The 22539-nt window shown below is 40.1% G+C and overlaps 1 protein-coding gene and 1 long non-coding RNA gene across 2 annotated transcripts; both read right to left on the bottom strand.

Moving 5' to 3' along the window:
* Window positions 1-3492: 3492 nt before the first annotated feature.
* LOC145793073 (uncharacterized) lies at window positions 3493-18525 on the bottom strand. Its single transcript, XR_014333573.1, has 2 exons — window positions 18294-18525; window positions 3493-4000 (listed from the first exon to the last, which is right to left on the bottom strand). It is a non-coding gene; the product is annotated as an uncharacterized LOC145793073 (long non-coding RNA).
* Window positions 12935-15293, bottom strand: LOC145793072 (uncharacterized). The gene is made up of 3 exons (XM_082875498.1): window positions 14552-15293; window positions 13810-14468; window positions 12935-13733 (listed from the first exon to the last, which is right to left on the bottom strand). Exons 1-3 carry the CDS (start codon window positions 15066-15068, stop codon window positions 13008-13010), a joined length of 1902 nt encoding a protein of 633 aa, XP_082731624.1. The 5' UTR covers window positions 15069-15293; the 3' UTR covers window positions 12935-13007.
* Window positions 18526-22539: the final 4014 nt, after the last annotated feature.

The following is a 22539-nucleotide window of genomic DNA, read 5'->3' on the forward strand; positions in this document are numbered from 1 at the left end:
AAAAATGATGCGTAAAGCTCTTTGGAACGTTGTGAAATTGAGACTATAATAGCCTCATAGCCTGACTTCAAAACACCCAACAACTTTCATTACTTCAATGCCTTCAGCAACTTCTTCACCATCTTCATTTATCTTCATCGTTGAATAGTGTCAATACAACCACCACTAACTTGAAACATATAACCAGCTCCTCCACCAGCTACCTCAATTACTTTCACAAATTCAGTTCACCGCCTACCTCAATAAATTTCAAAAATTCAGTCTATATATTTACAAATCTTGATCGTGTAAAACAAGAAGAGAGGAAGAGCTTTCTTTTTGTACAGAGCTTCATAACAACACCCGAATCCAAATTCAGTCCACCACATTCTACAATTAATTTCACAAATTCAATCAATATATTTACATTAGTTTCCATGTAAAACAAGAAGAGATGAAGAGCTTTGATTAAGTTCAGAGTTTCACAACAGCAGTAGAGGTTCACAATAGTAGCAGGAGCCGAATCCATCAAAGAACTGATCAACTGGGGGTCTTCCGACTGATCAATCGGCTCCACCTTTTCACAAATTTTTTTTTTTGCTCAACCTGAGACTTCATTTGGCTATCCTGTTTCTGACCTTTTGCACACCATTTCCTCACAGCAGCAACCGAAACCTTCCATACCTTTTGCTTACCTTCAGAAGTCATGCCCAGAACAAAAAGAACAAGACCAGAACATGGCAAAACCACTAACCCTCCACTACGCCAACAACAGCAACAACAGGCTTATCCAACTGTTGATTTTCTCACTTACAATCATGAACAAGCTTTTGAACAACCGACCAATTGTTATTGCGAAAAAGGGTAAATCTCCCTCGTCAATATGATCCTCTGTTGGTGAACAAACTTGAGACGATGGGATGACTAAATTTAATCAATTTACTACAAAAAGTATGTTCACGTCTTGTGTATTTATTTTATGTTCACTTGAGACCAACTGAGGGAGAAGTTGGAGAGAATAATCTAACATCTTATGTCAAAGGTAAAATAATCACATTGAATAGCCACACTTTGGAGAGCAAATATGAGGGTGGAAATACATTTGGAGAGCACAACCAAATACAGCCAAAGATTTTTTCCTTTCATTTTACTTCTTTCTTTTTTTTTTCATTTTCTTTTATAGAAAGATTCTTTCCAAGTATATTATTTTTTTAATCTTAGATTTTAATAAAAAAATTTACCAAAATGTCAATTTTCAAATGAGTTCTTAAATGGTTGTTTGGCATGTGCTAAAATAGCACATACTATTTTAGCATATTATCCTATTTAGGTCACAATCATCTTATTGAAGTCGCATCACCTCTCTACTACATTACTTCAAACCCAACCCATATTTTATAATTTTTTTTATAAAAAGTCAAAAAATATACTAATTTAACACTTCTCAAACTATTATTATTTTTATTATTATTATTATTATTATTATTATTATTAATACATGGAAGGTGAAGGGAGAACCCTATGACCTCTGGTTGAAGTACACAAAATTTTAACCATTGGATTAACCATTGTCTTTGCCTTTTTGGTGAAAAGGAAACAATAAAGGTATCTGTTTAGTTGTCAGTTGTCTAAAAAAACTACTAAAATTTAATTTGGTAAAAGTAGACATTATAAAAAAATCATTTTTAAAATTTTAAAAATTACTTTTGTATAAATAGAAAAATAATATAAAAAGAATGAATGCTTTGAAATTTTCATTATGTGGTTCATTCATCTATTAAGAATGAAAGAAAATTTTGAGAATTTTAAATACTATTTTTGTTAAATTAATTTTATTTAAAAAAAAATATTTTGAAAACATAACCAAACAAAGCGATTATTTTATTTTAATTTTTTAATTAAATATATTTAATATAAGTCTAGTTTTAAAGGTATCACCGATATCTTTTTAATAGTATTAATTCTATAAAAATTGGATTAACATTTTAAAAAACTACATATGTTTTATCAAAATAAAATAAAAAGTAAAAAAAAAAAATGTAGAGAGAGATGTAGGTATACAATTGTGTGTTGAGTGACGTGTGTGCGAGGTAGAGAAAGAGAGAAACACATACGCATAAAAACGCGTGCATGAGGCAAAAGTAGTGCGAGTGGTGAGGATAAAATGGTAAATGTAACTCTAAATTTCACGTCCTTGTAAGTATTTTCATCTTTATTATTTGTTGTGTAATTTTAGAAAGCATCCCACTAAATGGTAAATATTTTTCTTACTTTTTTTTTCACTATTTTGTGTAATTTTTCCTAATAATAAAGCTTTTATACTATTTGAAATTGATAAGATTTGACATGTAATGGGGCAATTTTTTTTTAGTAAATTTTTTATTGAATTTGAAAGGATTTCACAAGTTAGACAAGATTACGGTAAAAAATTAGCAGGTATTAGTGATACATATGTCTAAAAAAAAGAAGAAAATGGCCGGATTAAATTTATATCAGAAATTCAAAGCTCATAAAATGCTGGCAGTAATTAATAAATTTTTCAAGTAATTGATTCAAATAATAAAAGCTCATAATCCATTAGTATAATAATTTTTTTATCTAGCACAAAAAAAAAAAAAAAAAAAAAAACTGGAAAAAAAGAAAAAAAAAAGAAGAAAAAGAAAAAAGAAAGAAGACATGATAGACAAGATAAATATTTTTATGGGTAAATAGTTCCAGCCAAACAACTGCATGATATGCACTAGTCGCTAAATTGGGGAATTGTTTGTTCAATCCCGTCAATCCTTTTATGTTCTAAAGCATCCTCGGCTTGGACATGTTTTTTTAATAAATCCCTACTCCCTTTTTTTTTATTTTTTTTATTTTAGGAATTCTAAAGTCCAAAACATCCAATTTGTTTATGAATAAAACTTTCTAAAATAGACACTATGACTTTTGGTTCATACCTTTTTCCAATATGTACAATGTAGAAAATAATTTCCCAATTTTTAAAGATAGATTTAAATGCATTTGTAAGTAAAGTAAAAGAATAAAATAAAAATGTAGTTAGTTAATACGTTCATATGTACCCTAGCAGTGTCTAATCCTATTTTTACGAAAATTACGAATGTCGACTAGTGTCCTACTTTTATTTTATTTTTAAAAATTATTGTGTTCATGTGTTTGTATTGTGTCGTGTATGTGTCCCGTGTTTGAATTCGTGCTTCTTAGACCAAAATGTTTTCCTTTTCTATTTATTTCCATTATAAAAGTCCAATCATTGCCAAAATTCTTATCTGCAAAAGTACTAAAAAACAAACTGTTCTGTAACTAATTCACTTCAACTTCAATTCACCAAGTTAAATATAATTAATTTAGAGGCAAAACCATGTCCCTAGGATCTGCATCCTCCAAATAATCTATAACGCTTCATTGCTCGACAAGCTTTATCTATAAAATTTTGGCAAACAAATTTATCATGTATTCTCGAAAAATCAATGGAAAGAATCTAACTGAATGATGCAAAACCACACCTTTGGCACAGTGGATAGGTGAAATGAACATAAAAGCATAGCATACACCTAAAATACAAAAATCCAAGGTACTATCAAAAGTGTACTAACTGAACAAGCATTGATTCCAATCGTCCTAGATCATATTCAAGACAAAATCTAAAACAGAAGAAAACAAAACTGAATTACAAAGAGTACTACGGCATAGAACACAACATCAAATCTCAAAAATCAACTGACAACAACTCTCAGATCGCTTGACGAAAAATGGACAAAAGATTCAATCTTTGATGAAATAAAACTCAAATTCACTAAGATTTTTACTATTATGAGTTGTAATAACCTCCAAAACTGTTGCATCAACTGTAGAATCTGATGCATCATTGGTAGCATGATTCTGAAGTTGAGGATTTCCCAACATCTTTTCCTTTAGGTTGGAGAGAACGTCTTTCAGTGTGTACCATGATCCTCCCACTTTGTTCTGGACTTGTGTTGCTTTAGGGAAGGTCCCTGGATGTGTTTCCATATATCTGTAAATTCAAAAAGTACAATATAAAGGGTTCAGAGAGCATATACTTAAAAACAATTGGTTTCAGATATGACTCCAGTTGCAACTATGAGACTATGAGAAATGTTGCAAACACCCATCTGGGCACTTTTTCTCACCCACAAGAGCACACAGACATGCAGATAGTCAATACTTGTATACAAACACCTCAACTGACCTTTTAAACAGTTGAACCAGCTGAATGCTGAGATATCAAGAGAAGAGGCATTCATGGTGCCTCTCGTGAAAGTTTGCAAATGGGAAAATTATGCTAAATTCTAATCAATTGCAAAGTGAAAGATCACTAAAGCTTGGTAGCATAGACATAAAATGAGGCATGGACACACAACACAACAAAGATACATAGATACGAACATAAAACAAAAAAAGCTTACCAAAGGGGGAAAAAATGTGAAAACAAGAAAATGAAAAATGTAAAAAAGGACATGAACAAGCCAAGAATGTTGAGATACAAATATCATACTTATTTTGTTTTATTCATAGTGACATTAACCTTATATCAACTTTATAAAAAAAAAATATTTACCTTGGATTAAATTGTGTATATTGCATTGTGTCTCCATTCATTTTCAAGATCATTAGAAATGGCCATGATGTTGTGTCAGCCAAGTGTTTAATTCTGTATCTTGTACCAAGAAAAATAAAATAAAATTGGAGAGGTGGAAAAGTGGGAGGGGTAGAGGAAGTATTCCTAGGGAATGGAAGGTGGTTTTTGTTCTTTATGTTGGGTTGAATTGAGGGAGCAGAGGAGGAAGGAAAGCATTAAGCAACTTCACAATTAAGTCTTCACATAATAAGGAATAACCATATTTTTAAGAAAAAGTGTAAAAATGCTTATAATGGACTCATCCAACAAGTGTTGGGGGCATTTCTCAAGGAATCCAATATTTTGACTGACAATGCTCCTCTATGGAAGTAACCATGTTGACTAAATCAAACCAATTAGATCATAATAGCAGAGCAATTGAAAACCACAATTATACAGTGATTTGAGTTTTAGATGCATTGATGTGCGAGTGACAATAAGACAAAATCCCATCCCAAACACAAGTAATTAGTTATTGTATAGTGGCATTCCAGTGTTCTTACAAATTGGGGTTATTTATTTCATTATATATGAGAGGGTAATTTTTGGGAAAAATTGGGCCGAGCTCCGAGTTTGGCTTCGAGGCCCAAAACGCGAAGGACTAAGTAAAAAGGCCGTAATGGCTACTTCGGCCTAGGGGCAAGGTTACTCCGGCCTGAAGGAGACAAAGTTACTTCGGCCCGAGGAGGTGAGATTACTCCGGTCCAAGGAAGAGTAAAGCCACTCCGGTCCGGAGACAACTCGGAGTTAGGCCGGTCTCAGAGTTAGTCCGGCCGCAGTATGTTCTGGGAAGACCGGTTTCAGAATTAGTCCGGTCGTGACATACAGCGGTTGGGACGGTCAGAACTTGCTACTTGGAAGTTTGAACTAAGCACATCAAGGTCAAACAGGGCAGCCGAAGTAATCAATTGGAGGAGCAGACCGAGCTGAGTATAGTTCGGCCCTCTGTGGCTCGGTATAGCCAATTTTACTTCGGTCATGTGGAAGTTCGGTCATATAAAAAACCATCCCACTTGGTTTAAGCAGTGGGGGAGGGTGCAAAAGGATAAGCATTATCCTTAGGAGAATGAATCCTAGGAGGACTCTGCATGGAGAAGTACAAGTCCTACTAGGATTGTGCCATACGAAACTTATAAAAGCTCACAAGCAACACCTTGGAGGAGGTAATTGAACACAATCTTTCTGAGAACTTAGAGCTTTGTCTATTTGTCAAGTTTTCTGACTTAGGCATCGGAGAGGTTTCCGGCACACACCCGCCGGCTAGCTCTCGTTTGTGTTTTCAGGTGACAAAGCGACGTCGTACGGAGGAGCGTGGACTTGGTCAACAGGATTATACGAGGAGAATTATTTCCTCCCCGTACAATTGGCGCCGTCTGTGGGAATTTCAGACAAGAACAAAAACCTCTTGACTAAGCTTCTCCTTTTCTCATTCAATGGCGCACATTGAAGAACCACCACAGTCCGCCGTCGACGGGTTAACACCAGACGGGGGCGCAAGGCGAGAAGGATTACCCCCTGTCCCTCCAATGGGAGATCTAGAGCCCCAGCAACATAACTCCAGGAGGAGTGGCAGGGGAAGGCGGAATAACAGCCCTCGCCATTCTCAAAGTCCTGACAGACAAAGGAGGAGGATTGATCCTCAGGCCTTGGAAGATCGCGTAAAGGAGCAAGATGAACTAATTCGAAGGATGGCGGCGGACATGGAGGCTTTGAAACGCCAGATGAAGACTAAAGACGTTGCGACAGGAGAGGGGCGCAAGCACAAAACGCCCCCTCGCCACTCAGAGAGTCGTAGTAGGAATACTACACCTTCCCAAAGAGAGAGCAGAAGCCTCAGGACAGGCGACACTCACTCCTTATCTTCAAGAACTCGTCACTCCAGGTCTGAACGGACGAGATCCGAAAGATCATACACTGAAGGAAGCACGTATTGGCCTTCACATTCACACCAAACCAGATCCAGACAAACCGAGCTACCCAGGTCATCCGACTTACGAACCGTACTAGAAGAAAAAGCACGATGCAAGGAGGATGCCAGGGCAAAGGATCCACACCGAATTTCGGCCCTACAACGGTTGGCTCCTCGAACGCATGGAAGCGTCGAGGTTGGAATGCCAATACCGCGACCGGCCTACGAACCAGCGGACAAAGCATTGGCAAGACTACAGACTTCGCCGTTTGTCCCAGCGATCGAAAACGCACCCCTACCATCAGGCTTCCTTCAGCCGAAGTTCAATACATATGAAGGGAAGACGGATCCGTATTCTCACCTCAGCCACTTTCGCCAAGTCATGGCTGTGTACAGGCGAAACGAGGCCCTAATGTGCATACTCTTCCCATCAAGTCTGGGCGACTTAGGCTTGACTTGGTTCGAAAAACTCCCAGAGGGCAGCATAGCCTCCTGGGCCCAATTGGCAGAAGCGTTCGTAACAAGGTTTCGGACAAATACTAAAACACCGGTGGAGATAGACCAGCTACTCTCCATCGACATGGGTGAGAAAGAAACCCTCAGATCTTACAACAGTCGCTACTGGGAGACATTCAACCAGATTGGAGACTGCCCCACCAATCTAGCCATTGCGCAATATAAAAGAGGCCTACCAGTAGGGAACCGACTAAGGGATTCAATTACCATGACGCCACCCCTCACCATGGAAGCCCTGATGGAGAGAGTGCATCAGCACATCAGGGTAGAAGAAGATGGCGCACGTTCCAAAGCCAAAACAAGTGCGGCCACGGTACCAGAAAAGAAAACCTCAGCAAAGGTTAATACGGTGGACCGAAGTAACAAAAATGGACGTGGCAGACGAGATAACGGAGAAGACCCAGACAAAAGATGGTTGAGAATCCGCACTGCCATAACAACAGTGTTCAAAAAACCAATATATCGGATTCTAAGCGAAATCAAAGATGAGCCTTTTGTCAAGTGGCCAGCCAAGCTTGGGGAAACTCAGAAGAATTACGACGACAGATCACGGTGCACCTTCCACAAGGAAAAGGGGCACCGAACTGAGAATTGCACGCCCCTAAGACAGCATTTAGAAGAATTGGTGGCAGCAGGCCACTTGGATGAATACATTGAAGGAGGAGCGCAACCGGCCCCCCAAGATCATGACCAACCCAACAGAATGCCAAACGACGCACCACCGCAAGGCATTATCAATGTAATTCATGGAGTTTTTGAACCTGAGCGCGTATGCGAGCTTAGAGGTTCAATCAAGAAGGCTGAACACTTTAGGGAAGTATTAAGTTCCCAACCCGCCATCAAGAAGGGGAGGACAGAGGCAACAAACGTCATGTCCTTTTCGGATAAGGACTTGGAGCGAATTTACTGCCCCCATAATGATGCCCTGGTTGTCACTCTCCGAGTCAAGGATTTTGACGTCAAACGGATTCTGATTGACCAGGGTAGTTCATGTGAGATCATGTATTACGACACATTCAAACAACTAAAGCTGCAAGACAAAGACTTGGCACCTGCAGTTTCTCCCCTGATTGGATTCAACTCCATGCCAGAGTGGCCTGTCGGCAAAATAATCCTTCCAGTCAGAGCTGGAAGTGTATCAAAACAGGTGGAGTTCTGGGTATTGAAGGTCCCCTCCACCTACAACATCATCCTGGGCAGAACATGGCTGCATGCCATGCGTTCAGTGGCGTCATCATACCATCAGGTAATGCGGTTCCCCAATGACGCCGGTATAATTGAAGAAGTCTATGGCGATCAGATCATGTCAAAACAATGCTTCGCCACAGCAAATGGAAGCCGAGCTGCCAAAGGATATGTTCATTCGGTGGAAGAGCCAGAAAGTAATGGACTATTCGCTGACGTCGGCAAAGAGGCTGATCAGAAAGCAGTGGAAGACTTGGTGGAGGTAAAAATAGATGAGAAGAACCCGGATAAGTTCTTCTTGCTTGGCTCATCATTGTCCAGCACTGAGAGATTAGAGGTCATGGAATTCTTGACTTCTAATATCGAAGTGTTTGCCTGGACACCTTACGACATGCCAGGCATTGATCCAAACCTCATCAGTCACCAACTCAATGTCCACCCATCTGCCAGACCAGTCATTCAACGCACGCGCAGATCGGCACTCCACCACGCCGAAATAGTGGCAGAAGAGGTGGGCAACCTGCTGGAGGCAGGAGCAATAAGAGAGGTGCACTACCCAAAATGGATCTCGAACACCGTCGTAGTGCCAAAAAAGAATGGTAAATGGCGTGTCTGCGTCGACTACAAAACAGTCAACAAAGCGTGCCCAAAAGACAGCTTCCCTCTACCAAGGATAGATCAACTGGTGGACTCAACAGCAGGACATAACCGACTTAGCTTTTTGGATGCATACAGAGGCTACCACCAGATCGCCATGCATGAACCAGACCAGGAGGTCACTTCCTTCACAACACCAAGAGGGTTATATTGCTACAAGGTCATGCCCTTTGGCCTAAAGAACGCAGGGGCGACATTCCAAAGGATGGTCACCAAGATGTTTGAACCATTGTTAGGCAGAACAATGGAGGCGTACATCGACGACATGGTGGTCAAAAGCAAGGATGAGAATGACCATCTGAAAGACTTAGGCGAGATGTTCCAGATCCTGAAGAAACACAAGCTACGCCTCAATGCGTCCAAATGCGCATTCGGAGTTGGATCTGGCAAATTCTTGGGCTTCCTGGTGACCAACCGAGGTATAGAAGCCGACCCCTCTCAGATCAAAGCGATCCAGGAGTTGGAGAGACCAAACTCAGTCAAAGAAGTACAGCATCTTACTGGTATGGCGGCTGCACTCAACCGGTTCATAAGCAGATCGTCGGACAGACTACGACCGTTCTTCCAAGCTTTAAAGGCCAAGTTTGAGTGGGATGAAGAATGCGACCGAGCTCTGGAAAGCTTGAAGGAATACATGTCTTCCCCACCACTACTTGTTACTCCAGTACCTGGTGAAGAACTCTTTTTGTACCTAGCAGTCTCTCAACACGCAGTCAGCGCAGTGTTGGTTCGTGCAGAAGGAATACAACACTTGCCCATCTTTTATGTCAGCAAGACATTGTTGGGAGCCGAAACAAGGTACTTACCATTGGAGAAACTAGCATTAGCATTAATGATGGCATCCAGGAAATTGGCACACTACTTTCATGCCCACACCATAGTCGTCCTTACGGCCTTTCCATTAAAAGCTCTGTTTGAAAGGGCGAACTTCAGTGGGCGAATTTTGAAATGGGCAGTAGAGTTGGGACAATTCGATATCAAGTTCCAACCAAAGACCGCAATAAAAGCTCAATCTTTGGCAGACTTCGTTGCAGAGTTTACTCCTGGAAGTCATCATATCTGTCCAGTCGACCTGACTAACTCAACCGAACTAGGGACGGGAGTTGACGCCGGAATAACGCAACCCCTAGTGAAAGGTAGTCCATCGACCGAACTAGAGACGGAAGTTGACGCCGGAATAGCGCAACCCCTAGTGGAAAGTAGTCCATCAAGCACAAAGGCAGACCACATTAAGGACGACAAGGAGGAGCCAAACAAAGGCTCACCAGCAGTTCAAACAGAGGACGAAGGGCAGACAGCCAATATGGACTTTGAAGAAAACACCATCCTTGACCCCACGGCATCGTCTGACCCTTCCACATGCTGGAAACTATTTGTTGGAGAGATGTGGAAGCTCTTTGTGGATGGAGCATCCAACCGACATGGTGCAGGGCTTGGCATAGTCCTCATCTCTCCAGACGGCCTGGTTATAGAGCAAGCAATCAACCTTGGCTTCCCAGCATCCAACAATGAAGCAGAGTATGAGGCGCTTATCGCAGGACTCAAGTCAGCACACTTCATGAAAGCAGCCGAACTAATGGTATACAGTGACTCTCTGCTGGTAGTAAACCAAATTTCGGGCGAATACGAAGCAAAGGACGACAGAATGGCCAAGTACCAAGAGTTAGTCAGAACAGAGATCAAGAAGTTTGATGTGGTAAGGATAGAACAAATTGGCAGGGAGGAAAACAGCCGAGCGGACGAGCTAGCAGGCTTGGCCTCAATGGCAGATACATCGATCCCTCATCCAGTACTCATCGACTTCTTACCAAGACCAAGTATAGAAGACCCCGAAGCAGAAGAAGTATATTGCACTGAATTAGGCCCTTCATGGATGGATCCCATCATCCTGTTCCTAAAAGACGGCATCCTACCAGCAGAGAAAAAAGAAGCCAACAAAATAAGGGCAAAGTCGCAGCGATTTTGGCTGTCTCCATCTTTTGCATTATACAAGAAGTCATTCTCTGGGCCTTACCTCAAGTGCGTTCATCCCAACAAAGTAGAAGCCTTCCTGTTCGAAATACATGAAGGGGTATGTGGAAGTCATCAAGGGGGAAGGTCGCTCGCCTACAGGGCTATTTCGCAAGGATATTGGTGGCCATATATGCAAGCAGACTCAGAAAAATATGTGAAAAAGTGTGAAAAATGCCAGAAATTCGCGCACCAAATACATCAACCAGCAAGAGAACTCCTACCCTTAACTAGCCCATGGCCTTTCGCAATGTGGGGCTTGGACATAGTAGGACCACTTCCAACAGCACCCGGTGGCAGAAAATTCTTTCTCGCAGCAACAGACTACTTCACAAAGTGGGTGGAAGCAGAAGCATTGGCGTCAATCAAAGAGAAGGATGTGAAGAAGTTTGTCTGGCAAAATATTATCACTCGGTTTGGCATACCAAAAGCACTGATCTCAGACAATGGAACTCAGTTCGACGGCAGAATTTTCAGAAGCTTTTGCGAAGAATACAAGATAGAGTTCTACAATTCTACTCCGGCATATCCTCAAGCAAATGGGCAGGCTGAAGCATCAAATAAAGTCGTCTTGGATGGACTAAAGAAAAGGCTAGAGAAAGCAAAAGGCAAATGGGCGGACGAACTCCCTCACGTCTTATGGGCTTACCGAACCACACCTCGGCGATCAACAGGAGAAACACCATTCTCCTTGGCCTATGGAATAGAGGCAGTCATCCCACTAGAAGTTGGCCTCCCCACAATCCGAAGCGAAAATTTTGATCCAGACTTAAATGGAGAAGCCATAGCCTTAGAACTCGACCTTATAGAAGAAAGAAGAGAAAAAGCAATGGTTCACATCGCCGCCTACCAACGAGAGTTAATCAGAAAATACAGCAAAAAGGTACATCCAAGACAATTCAAGATTGGGGATTGGGTACTACGCAAAGTAATGGGAAACACCCTAATCCCAGGAGACGGCAAGTTAGGCCCAAATTGGGAAGGTCCTTATAAGGTGGTTGGATTAGCAGGCAAAGGGGCATACCACCTAGAAGACAAGGACGGCAAGGCAATCCCTAGGCCATGGAACACGGCCAATCTCAAGTTATTTTACTTTTAGCTTTTTCTTTTTCTAGCATATGTAATTTTCTCTTCCTTCAATAAAATAAGAAATTCTTTTTGGCGCAAATTACCCTTTGTAAAAGTTAGCTTTCAAGACTTACGTATATTACAAACATGTTACTCTAAGTTAGCTGGAAAAACTAACTTAAAGGTTGGCTGGATTAAACCAACACCCATCCTAAGCCCAGGATAAGGATCCAGGCTGCAGGACATTTGGTCGGAATAACCAAATACTAGAAGTTAGCTGGAAAAACAAACTTCAATGGTTGGCTGGAATAAACCAACACCTGTTACTCCTTAGCCGAAGTAAGCGCATGACTAAGGAGTGGTTGGCTGGAATAAACCAACTCTTACTCTTCAGCCGAAGTAAGTGTAAGGCTGAAGAGTGGTTGGCTGGAACAAACCAACACTTTGTACTCCTTAGCCGAAGTAAGTGCATGACTAAGGAGTGGTTGGCTGGAATAAACCAACTCTTGTTACTCTTCAGCCGAAGTAAGTGTAAGGCTGAAGAGTGGTTGGCTGGATTAAACCAACACTTTGCACTCCTTAGCCGAAGTAAGTGCATGACTAAGGAGTGGTTGGCTGGAATAAACCAACTCTTGTTACTCTTCAGCCGAAGTAAGTGTAAGGCTGAAGAGTGGTTGGCGGGATTAAACCAACACTTTGTACTCCTTAGCCGAAGTAAGTGCATGACTAAGGAGTGGTTGGCTGGAATAAACCAACTCTTGTTACTCTTCAGCCGAAGTAAGTGTAAGGCTGAAGAGTGGTTGGCTGGATTAAACCAACACTTAGTACTCCCCAGCCGAAGCAATTATGTCGGCTAAGGAGTGGTTGGCTGGTAAGTATAGTTTAACCAACCAAAAACCGAAACAACACTTGGAGTAATAGAAGACATTACAAATGCAAGCATATACACAATAACCGGAATAAGAGAAGTAAAATTTTCATTCAAAAAGAAGTCATTACAAGGCTGCTTAGTTCGGTTACAAAGAAAAGACTACAAAATTAAGAAAAAAGTTCATCTATTTCGGCGTCGAAGGCAGCATCGGCGTCAACTTGAAGACCGGTTTCGGGCACTACAACATTTTCAGAAGGAAGGACGGGTTCGGCTGGAGCCACGGCTTCACTTGGTTGATCAAGAGTTAGATCTTCCACCACGGGCTCCGACCGAACTACCTGATCTGCATTCACAACCGAAGTATCCTCAGGGGCAGAGTCTTCATCAGAAACTTCATCGTCTGAGCCCTCAAGGAACTGCTGTTGCATGGCCGTGGCATAATCCATCAGGGAGTTCGGTATAAAGTAGGCTGGAGGGTTGAAAACCTCGGTCTGAGGATCATGACCGAGCTTCTCAACGGCTCCCCTCCAGCCGCACTTAAAGAACAGATCCTTGGCCGCATTGCATTGTTGGGCATAAGCATCCTCTGCCCTCTTGAAGCCTTGTTTGTCGGCTTCCTTCACCTTCTCTTTTATTTCGGCATCCTTCTTTCTTTCAAGTTTTAGCAACTCGCGCAAGTACTTGTCCTTCAGCACAATGGCAGTCTTTTGCTTTTCGGCCTCGGCCGAACTAACCATTCCGGTCAGACGACCGACCTCACCTCGGAGTTCGGCCATTTCCTTTCTGGCCTCCTCTAGTTCGGCCGATTTCGCCTCCGCCTCTGCCGCAGCTTGCCTTGTCACTTTCCTCAGCTCCAGCACCTTCCTATGGGTGATTTGATTTTTCTGGATAGCCTGACAAAGCAACAACTTCAATTTAGCCGAAGAAAAAGAAAAGTAGAAAAACAGAAATACGACCGAAGTTACTTACCAGAATCATTGATTTCGTAGCTGACCGGATGGACTTCAGCTCGGTGGTTAACTGTTTGTGGTGATGTTCCATGTCTTTAGGCAGACACACACTCTTGGCCAAATTGATGGCCAACAGGTGGTCCTTCTCAGCAACAACCGAGTCTGTTTCCAGAATGTCTCGGTCGTTGAAAGATAGCTTCGGTGCCCAGCAACTAATGGTCCGGTCGGAAGACTCCGGTCGAGGGCTTGGTGGTAAGCTCGGCTGAATGACAGGTTCTTCATCAACCAAAACTCGTTCGGGTTCGGCAGTCCGGGGACGTTTGGTCCGGCGGGAAGAGGATGGCTGTTGGGAAGGGAGGGCGACAACGGCAGGCTGCGATTGACTGGGAGGCGTTACTTCGGGCCTAGCCGTTTCGGTAAGAAGGGCCCTAACTCTGCTCCTTTTCGCCATCTCTTCTTCTGCTGTTAGAGGGACAAGCTTTATCTCGGGCAGAGTTGGGTCCGGCTCCGGTGCTTCCTCGAGAAGAAAATCAGTTACCTTTGCTTTGCGGCGACCGCTATACCGGTAGGTCGGCTCAAAATTTAGAAGCTTTGACCAACTTCTTTCTTTAACCCGTAGTGCGGCTCGCAGAACCCCAAGGTTGGGATAACTGTACAGGGAACGGAGATGGGCGAAATCTGCAAAAAAGAGAAGTGTTAGTTCGGCTAATAAACTAAACAACCGAGATAACAAACAAGACAGAAGACCGAAGCAAAATTACCAGGCTCTCCCATTTTCCAATTTATAGGTCGGCCAGGAATTTGAGCTTGAAAATCCTCAAAATTCCCAGAGACCCAAAGGAAATCATCATCGTTAAGATCTTTGTCCGGAGTATGCTTAATTATCTTCTCTCGGCGGCGGCGAATTCTGAGGTAGTAGACCCACCCAGCATTCTTTGAGCCGATGGAATACTGATGGAATATTTCGGCTAGACCAAGATTTAGTCCGGTTTGGTGGTTTAATGCGTCTATTCCCATTATAATACGGTAAGTATTGGTGGACAGTTGGGTAGGACATAACCTAGTCTGTCTAAGAAATTCGCAGATGAGCGGTTGGACAGGAAACCGTAGTCCGGTTTCAATTATTGACTGAAGGGTAAAAGGGACGGAGCCTTCATTGTCCCAGGGAGTAGCATCTTTCTTGGCCAACTCCAGTTGGACATCATCAGGAATCTGGTAGTCCTGCCTGAATTCGGCCATACCACCAGGGGTTTCGACTAAATATCTATACTTACCCATTTGTTGAATAAGTTACGAATAAATTATTTCGGTACGAAAATTTGGCTCAGTAGCCCGGTTGAGCACACGTAGGAGTGCCTGGGCAACCTAAGTCTGCAAGGTAGAAAACAAAGGGGTTAAGCACAGATCGTGGGACCGCGCTACAAATTATAAGCAAGATATACAAATCCTACTTCGGCTCAGTGGGCTGGTTCTACCTCGGCTCATCAGAAGGTTTGTTAACTCGGTTTTGAACAGGTTAGACCGGTTTTAACGTCTAGGGGCAGCTTTCTGAGTTCGGTCTAAAAAACTCAGAAAGCTGGTTTAGTCCCAAGGCCTAAATCGGTTGCAGTTTGAGGAAAGTTACTTCGGTCGAAGCCCCTAGGGGCGGCTTTCTGAGTTCGGTTTAAGAACTAAGAAAGCCGGCTGGGCCCCGAAAGCCTTAGCTCGGTTATTGACCGAAGTACCTAGTTCGGTACGTGCACGTTTTTCCGGTGAGTTTATCTTGGCTAGAGTGGTTGAGAAGAAACTACTGCTATTCCTTTGAGTCCTAGTTCGGTTGTTCTCTGAAATCTATCTACATACACAACACAAACAGTATCCTGGTTCGGTTGGGATGTGATTCTGGATCGAAATCGAGTTTTCTCTAGGGTATATGACATATACTCTTGGGTTCTATGGTTTCTTCATCAAAGTACGAAGAGCAAAGCAGACAAATGAAGAAAAATGTTTGCAAAAAGCATACAAAGCAAAAACAGATGGAAAAACAAGTAACAAAAGCGAGAAGGGTAGACCTGCTTACCAGATTGAAGAAGAAGAAGCTGAAGATGGAGCAGTAGCAGCAACAGAAGCACGAACACAGTAAGCTCAGAACTCGAGCAGCAAGAGAACAGAGAGAGAAGACGAAGGAATAGCAAAAGTGTAGAGACCCTAGCCTCAGGAATTACTCTTGTTAGAAAGCCCAAAATTTGGGCGGGAACCGTTTCAAGATCACAAAGCACGAAGACGGCGTGACAGCCGTCCTTAACCAATCAGAGCCTGCCACGTGTCATTGGAATGAGAAGCGTTACAGTCGCTGTGATTGAAGAGACGTTTTTGACCGGACATAGTGATATCCGAGGTAAAGTTAGATCGGCTAGAGAGGCTAAAGGGTTCTTAGATCGGCTGAAAAAGCCTAATGAAACTCTAGCTCGGCCAGTAGACTGGTAATCCCAATCTTGTTGCACAGATGGAATTAAGGGGCAATTGAGAGGGTAATTTTTGGGAAAAATTGGGCCGAGCTCCGAGTTTGGCTTCGAGGCCCAAAACGCGAAGGACTAAGTAAAAAGGCCGTAATGGCTACTTCGGCCTAGGGGCAAGGTTACTCCGGCCTGAAGGAGACAAAGTTACTTCGGCCCGAGGAGGTGAGATTACTCCGGTCCAAGGAAGAGTAAAGCCACTCCGGTCCGGAGACAACTCGGAGTTAGGCCGGTCTCAGAGTTAGTCCGGCCGCAGTATGTTCTGGGAAGACCGGTTTCAGAATTAGTCCGGTCGTGACATACAGCGGTTGGGACGGTCAGAACTTGCTACTTGGAAGTTTGAACTAAGCACATCAAGGTCAAACAGGGCAGCCGAAGTAATCAATTGGAGGAGCAGACCGAGCTGAGTATAGTTCGGCCCTCTGTGGCTCGGTATAGCCAATTTTACTTCGGTCATGTGGAAGTTCGGTCATATAAAAAACCATCCCACTTGGTTTAAGCAGTGGGGGAGGGTGCAAAAGGATAAGCATTATCCTTAGGAGAATGAATCCTAGGAGGACTCTGCATGGAGAAGTACAAGTCCTACTAGGATTGTGCCATACGAAACTTATAAAAGCTCACAAGCAACACCTTGGAGGAGGTAATTGAACACAATCTTTCTGAGAACTTAGAGCTTTGTCTATTTGTCAAGTTTTCTGACTTAGGCATCGGAGAGGTTTCCGGCACACACCCGCCGGCTAGCTCTCGTTTGTGTTTTCAGGTGACAAAGCGACGTCGTACGGAGGAGCGTGGACTTGGTCAACAGGATTATACGAGGAGAATTATTTCCTCCCCGTACAATATATATATATATATATATATTTAAATCCTTCTTAGTTAAGGTTTCTATGTTCTTTAGATTCTAGTTTGGTGAGAGTTTCCTATTTTTTAAGATTTTTACTTTTTGTTGGTTATGAGTCTATTCTTAAGCTACAATCCAACCTGTTACTTGTTTAGAAACTGCCTATTTTGCAGGAGTTGGTATCCATTATGGTTTCTATGCGACAACTTTACGAAAGTTTCTTCTCATCTGTAGAGTTCATTAAATATATACATAATGGCCCCCTTGCAATAACAGGAAACTAGAGTTGAAATCTTCCAGGCCACCACTTTTTCCTTGCAGTCTAGCCCTAAAATACAGAAATACCTGCATCATACACATTTTTAGAAAATGGTATTCCATTCTAATATGCTACATTTGTAATCCAATTTTTTTTTCCTATTTCTTCTCCCAATTTTATACATTTTAAGAGGTAAAATAAATAATTCTAACATATTAATCTAAAAGCCAATGTATGGTTTTGGAGGAGTAGATTGCAAAAGGGACAAAGCACTGAAATAGACTTAGTTGTCCATTTTTACATGATTTATTCTAATATAAGAAAGAAAATTCTAAATGTAAATAGATAACTCAAGTATTTCAATAACTGTCTAATTAATAGTCAATTTTAGAAAGAAATAAAAGTACCTCAAAATGTATTAAATTAACTATGTGGTCAACATAACCCCGCCCATATCATAGAGTATAATGGGTACCGAGTTTTAGTTCACGTTCCATGCGCCAAAACAATCCTACTTCCAGATAAGATTGCATCACTTTGTAGAGCTAACAAAATATATACATACATGTCAAACATATATCTAAGTTGGATCCTGGAAAACAAAACGCATTTTTCAAAAAACAAATATATATATATATATATATATATATTCAAGGTATTTAAGAGCATATTACAAGAAGTGATCAATAGAGAAATGACAAATTCCTTTATATGGATTCAAATTAAAATACCCACTACTTATTTTTTAGCAAATTCAATTTTCTTATCATTTAGGCTGTGTTTGAATCTTATATTCTTGCACAAATCCAAGATCCAAACACAACCTTAAACTTGAAGCAATTGATAAAAACACAACCCTAACTAAATTCAATAGAGATTATAGTCAAGGGTTTTGAAAAGAAACTCACTCCTTCACGAATGATTCAACAGCGAGAGTCTTCTGTTCCTTGGCGGTTTCTTGGACTGCGATGACTTCTGGGCATCGCCATTATTGGAAGAGGTGGAGCAAAACCACCTTGTTGGGCTGACAAGTCCTACAAATAGAATCAAAACCCACTGTAATTCGAAACACGAAAAGAGGTGATTTTTCAAAAACAACACCAACATTTGGGTGTGGTGCGGAAACAAATGATTGTTTTGTGTGAGATTGGGGTTTACCTACTCTTTGCAAATGAAGTCCTGATTTTGCTTGAAGGAGGCGAGAGACTGCCATTCTCTCTCTCTCTCTCTCTCTCTCTTTGTGACAGTCGTGACTGTGGTGGGAGCAGAGAGAGGAAGAAGAGGGTTTTAGGGAGGTTTAGGGGAAAATGGTTGTTATTGCAGTGTACTTTTTTATTGGTTTTTTATTTGTTTATTTATTTTAATAGTGTTTTGCCCTTTTTAAGGTTGGTTTGGAAAGGGTTATATTAATTAAAAAGTTTTAAAAAATATTAAAAATTAAGAATATTTTAACTTATTAAAAAGTTAAAAATATTTTTTCCTTTCATTTTTTTTTTCACTTTCTTTTATAGAAAGATTCTTTCCAAATATAGTATTTTTTAATCTTATATTTTAATAAAAAAAAAAATTAAAATGTCAATTTTCAAATGAGTTCTTAATTACTATCTCTTGTCTATTATTATTATTATTATTATTATTATTATTATTATTATTACATAGAAGGGGGAGGGAGAACCGAGACTTTTCCCAAACTAAGCCTCTTTTACCTCCTATTTTCCAAATTAGGCCTACTTTTGACGGAATTCCTAAACTAAGTTAAAGCGCTATTACAAATAGCGCTTTAACTGTTTGGAGGCCAAAATTTGATGAATAGTTAAGGTGCTATTGTGAATCGCGAGTTTAATTAATAAAACGCTGTTCGGAATAGCAGTTTTAAATTATTAAACGCTATTTCTAATAGCGCTTCATTTTGAGAAAACGCTATTCAGAATAGCGACTTCACTGTGCAATAAAACGCTATTTCTAATGGCGACTTCACTGTAGCTAAATGAAAACGCTAATTGAAAAAGCGTTTTTCACACTGCTATAAAAGACGAACCCCGTCATTTGCATTCATGTTTTTCACACTTACATTTTTCGTCTCTCGATCTACAGACTCTCCATCTCTCACTCTTCATCTCCCTCTGCTCTCAGACTCACTCGATCTCGCTCTGCTTCGGCTCACTATCGCTCTCTCTCTGCTCTCTGCTCTCTGCTCTCACCCTGATCTTTGCTCTCTGCTCTCTCTCTCTCTCTCCGTGGTATGACATTTAACCCTAATTTTATGTATTTATTTTTTGTGTTTGTGAAAATGTGATGTGTTTTAATTTGCTGTGAATGTTAGGGTTTTATATGTGAATTATTAAATGTGTTAGGGTTTGGAATTTTTTGGGTTTGGAATTTTTTGAATTTGTTTGTGGAATTAGGGTTTGGAAATTAGGGTTTGTGGAATTTTTTGAATTTTTTTTTGAAATTAGGGTTTGGAATTTTTTGAAATCAGAAATCAGGGTTTGGAAATCCGAAATCAGAAATGTGAATGCTTTTGAATTTGTGGAATTTTTTATGCTTTTGAATTTTTGGATGTTGCTTGTGAATTGAATATTTGGGTTTGGATTTTTTATGCTTTATCAGTGTGGTTATGAAATTAGGGTTCTAATGATAATTGTTGCTCGATATCAGATTGTTCACACATCTTTTTAGAATGACATTTTAGGTTTCACATTATTAAGGGTTGTAATGCTTGTGAATTTTTATGCTTTTGAATCATAAATCAGGTTTGGAATTTTTTTAATTTTTTGAATTTTTTAAATAAATCATAAATATGAGAATTGAGAATTGAAAATTGGAATTATGAAATTCATAAATTCATAAATCATAAATATGTTAATGTCATATTATGAAATTCATATAATTGAGAATTGAGAATTGAGAATTGAAATTATGAAATGTTTATATTTTGGAATTTGAAATCAGAAATTGGGATTTTGAAATTATGCTTGTGAATCAAAATGTTTATATTTTGAATTTTGAATAAACCAACTTATATTTGTTGAATTGGAAATTGTTTTTTTTTTGCTTGTTAAGAGGAATTAAAAGGAAATTAGGGTTTGACATTAGGGTTTTAAAAGTAATTTTTTTAAATTAAGAATCGTGATTAAAAAATCCGAAATTCATATAATTGATAATTGTTAATGTCATATTATGAAATTCATGTAATTGAGAATTGTTGAATTGAAATTATGAAATGTCTATATTTTGAAATTTGAAATCAAAAATTGGAATTTTGAAATTATGCTTGTGAGTTTTTTTTTTTTTTTTTTTTTTTTGCTTGTTAAGAGGAATTAAAAGGAAATTAGGGTTTGAAATTAGGGTTTTAAAAGTAATTTTGTTTAATTAAGAATAAAATTTAAAATTTTGAAATTCATATAATTCATAATTGTTAATGTCATATTACGAAATTCATGTAATTGAGAATTGTTGAATTGGAATTACAAAATGTCTATATTTTGAAATTTGAAATCAGAAATTGAAATTTTGAAATTATGCTTGTGAATCAAAATGTCTATATTTTTTTAATCAAATTATGCTTCAGAAATTGTTAATGTCTATATTTTTTTGAATCAAAATGTCTAATTTCTACTAAATGTAATTATTAAACAAAAAATATTTAATTTTGAATGTATTTTATTAAAAAAAAAATTGTATTTACTTCAAAATAATAAATGAAAAGATCATGTTCTCTGAAATATTTAATTTTGACTCTATTTTATTCAAAAAAAAATATTTTTATTGACTTGAAAATAATATATGAAAATATCATGTTGTCTCAAAATTGTAACGACCCTCACCTTACTCTTGCCATACTTGCATACATTCTTGCATGGTCTTGCTTGTTATGATAATTTAAAGGTTTTATCTTGCCTTGATTTGCTTAAATTGCTTGCATGATTTTGTTCCTTGCTTAGTGTGTGTAGCCGAGGTCATCTTGAGCTTAGTCCGCCTTTGACCCTTTGAACTTAGAACTATCTTGAGGTCTTGTTCAACCCCATCTTCACCTCGGGCATTCTTTGCCGAGATGTTCCGCACTTGAACCTTGTCCGCAGGCAGGTATGGCCTAGGCCGAGATGTGGCGCACCCCGGCCAAGGTGTGGCACAGCTTAGTCAAGTGTCGTCCTCCCTAGCCGATGTTTTTCTATCCTGTTGCTGGATCCTTGTTTTGAGCCGATGTCATCTCTTTGCCGATGTGTCTTACCCGAGCTTGCTGCATACGATTTGTCAGAGACTTGTCTTGTCTATCAATCACCTTTTTGGAGCTGAACCAACCCGTTAATGCCACGTGTCCGAGCTGTTTGTTAAGGCAGCCGACAGACCTTGAAAACAAATCATTTCCTTGTCTCAAATCTTGGTCTTAGAGAGAGAAGCTCTAGAGAGGAGGAAGAAGAGTTCTTGAGTGAGAGTTGTCTTCCAAGCTTGATCTTTGTGGCTTGAACCGTTAGATCCGAGTTTTGAGGTTAGAATCTTGATCTCCTTTGGTTGTTCTTGCTGAATATCTAGCTGCATTGCATGATCGGATTTGTTTTGCATGTCATGCATCGTTTTGAAGTTGGTTTTAGAAAGAGAAAATGGTTTTTCATGTGTTCTTGAACAAAGTCTCATTTTGATCGAAGAGTTTGGAACGAAAACCATGTTTTTGTGTTTGTTCTTGCATGACCTTCTTGAATGGGTACTTAAGTCCATATGTTTTGAACTCTTGGCATGAAAACTCAGATTTTGTAACAAGTTGTGAACTTGCATCCATCTTTCAAAAGATCATGTTCTTCATATTCTTCAAAGGAAAACCCAGGTTTCTCCTGACTTTGTTAGCGGGACCTCGGCTTAGCCCTGGACGGTACCCAGTGTGTTTTCGAGAAACGGGAGCAGTGGTTAAGCTCCCAGCTTGTTTTGTTTTGTCTTTGACTTAGATCTGGCATGAATGCCGAGATCATTTGCATGTATATATAGAGCTTGCTTTGAGAATGTGACTTGCCATGTGATTGTAGGTCCTTGATATTTGCTTTGAGTCTGCACCTGAAGAACTAGGTGAGTGGTATTATTGATAAAGCTATGTTATACTTGTTTTGATAAACCTTGCTTGCCTTGTTTTGACAAAAGTATTTGTTAGCATGAATAAATAGC

Source organism: Camellia sinensis, chromosome 6 (genome assembly GCF_055761805.1).
Source record: "Camellia sinensis isolate YWXY chromosome 6, ASM5576180v1, whole genome shotgun sequence".
NCBI classification, from domain to species: domain Eukaryota; kingdom Viridiplantae; phylum Streptophyta; class Magnoliopsida; order Ericales; family Theaceae; genus Camellia; species Camellia sinensis.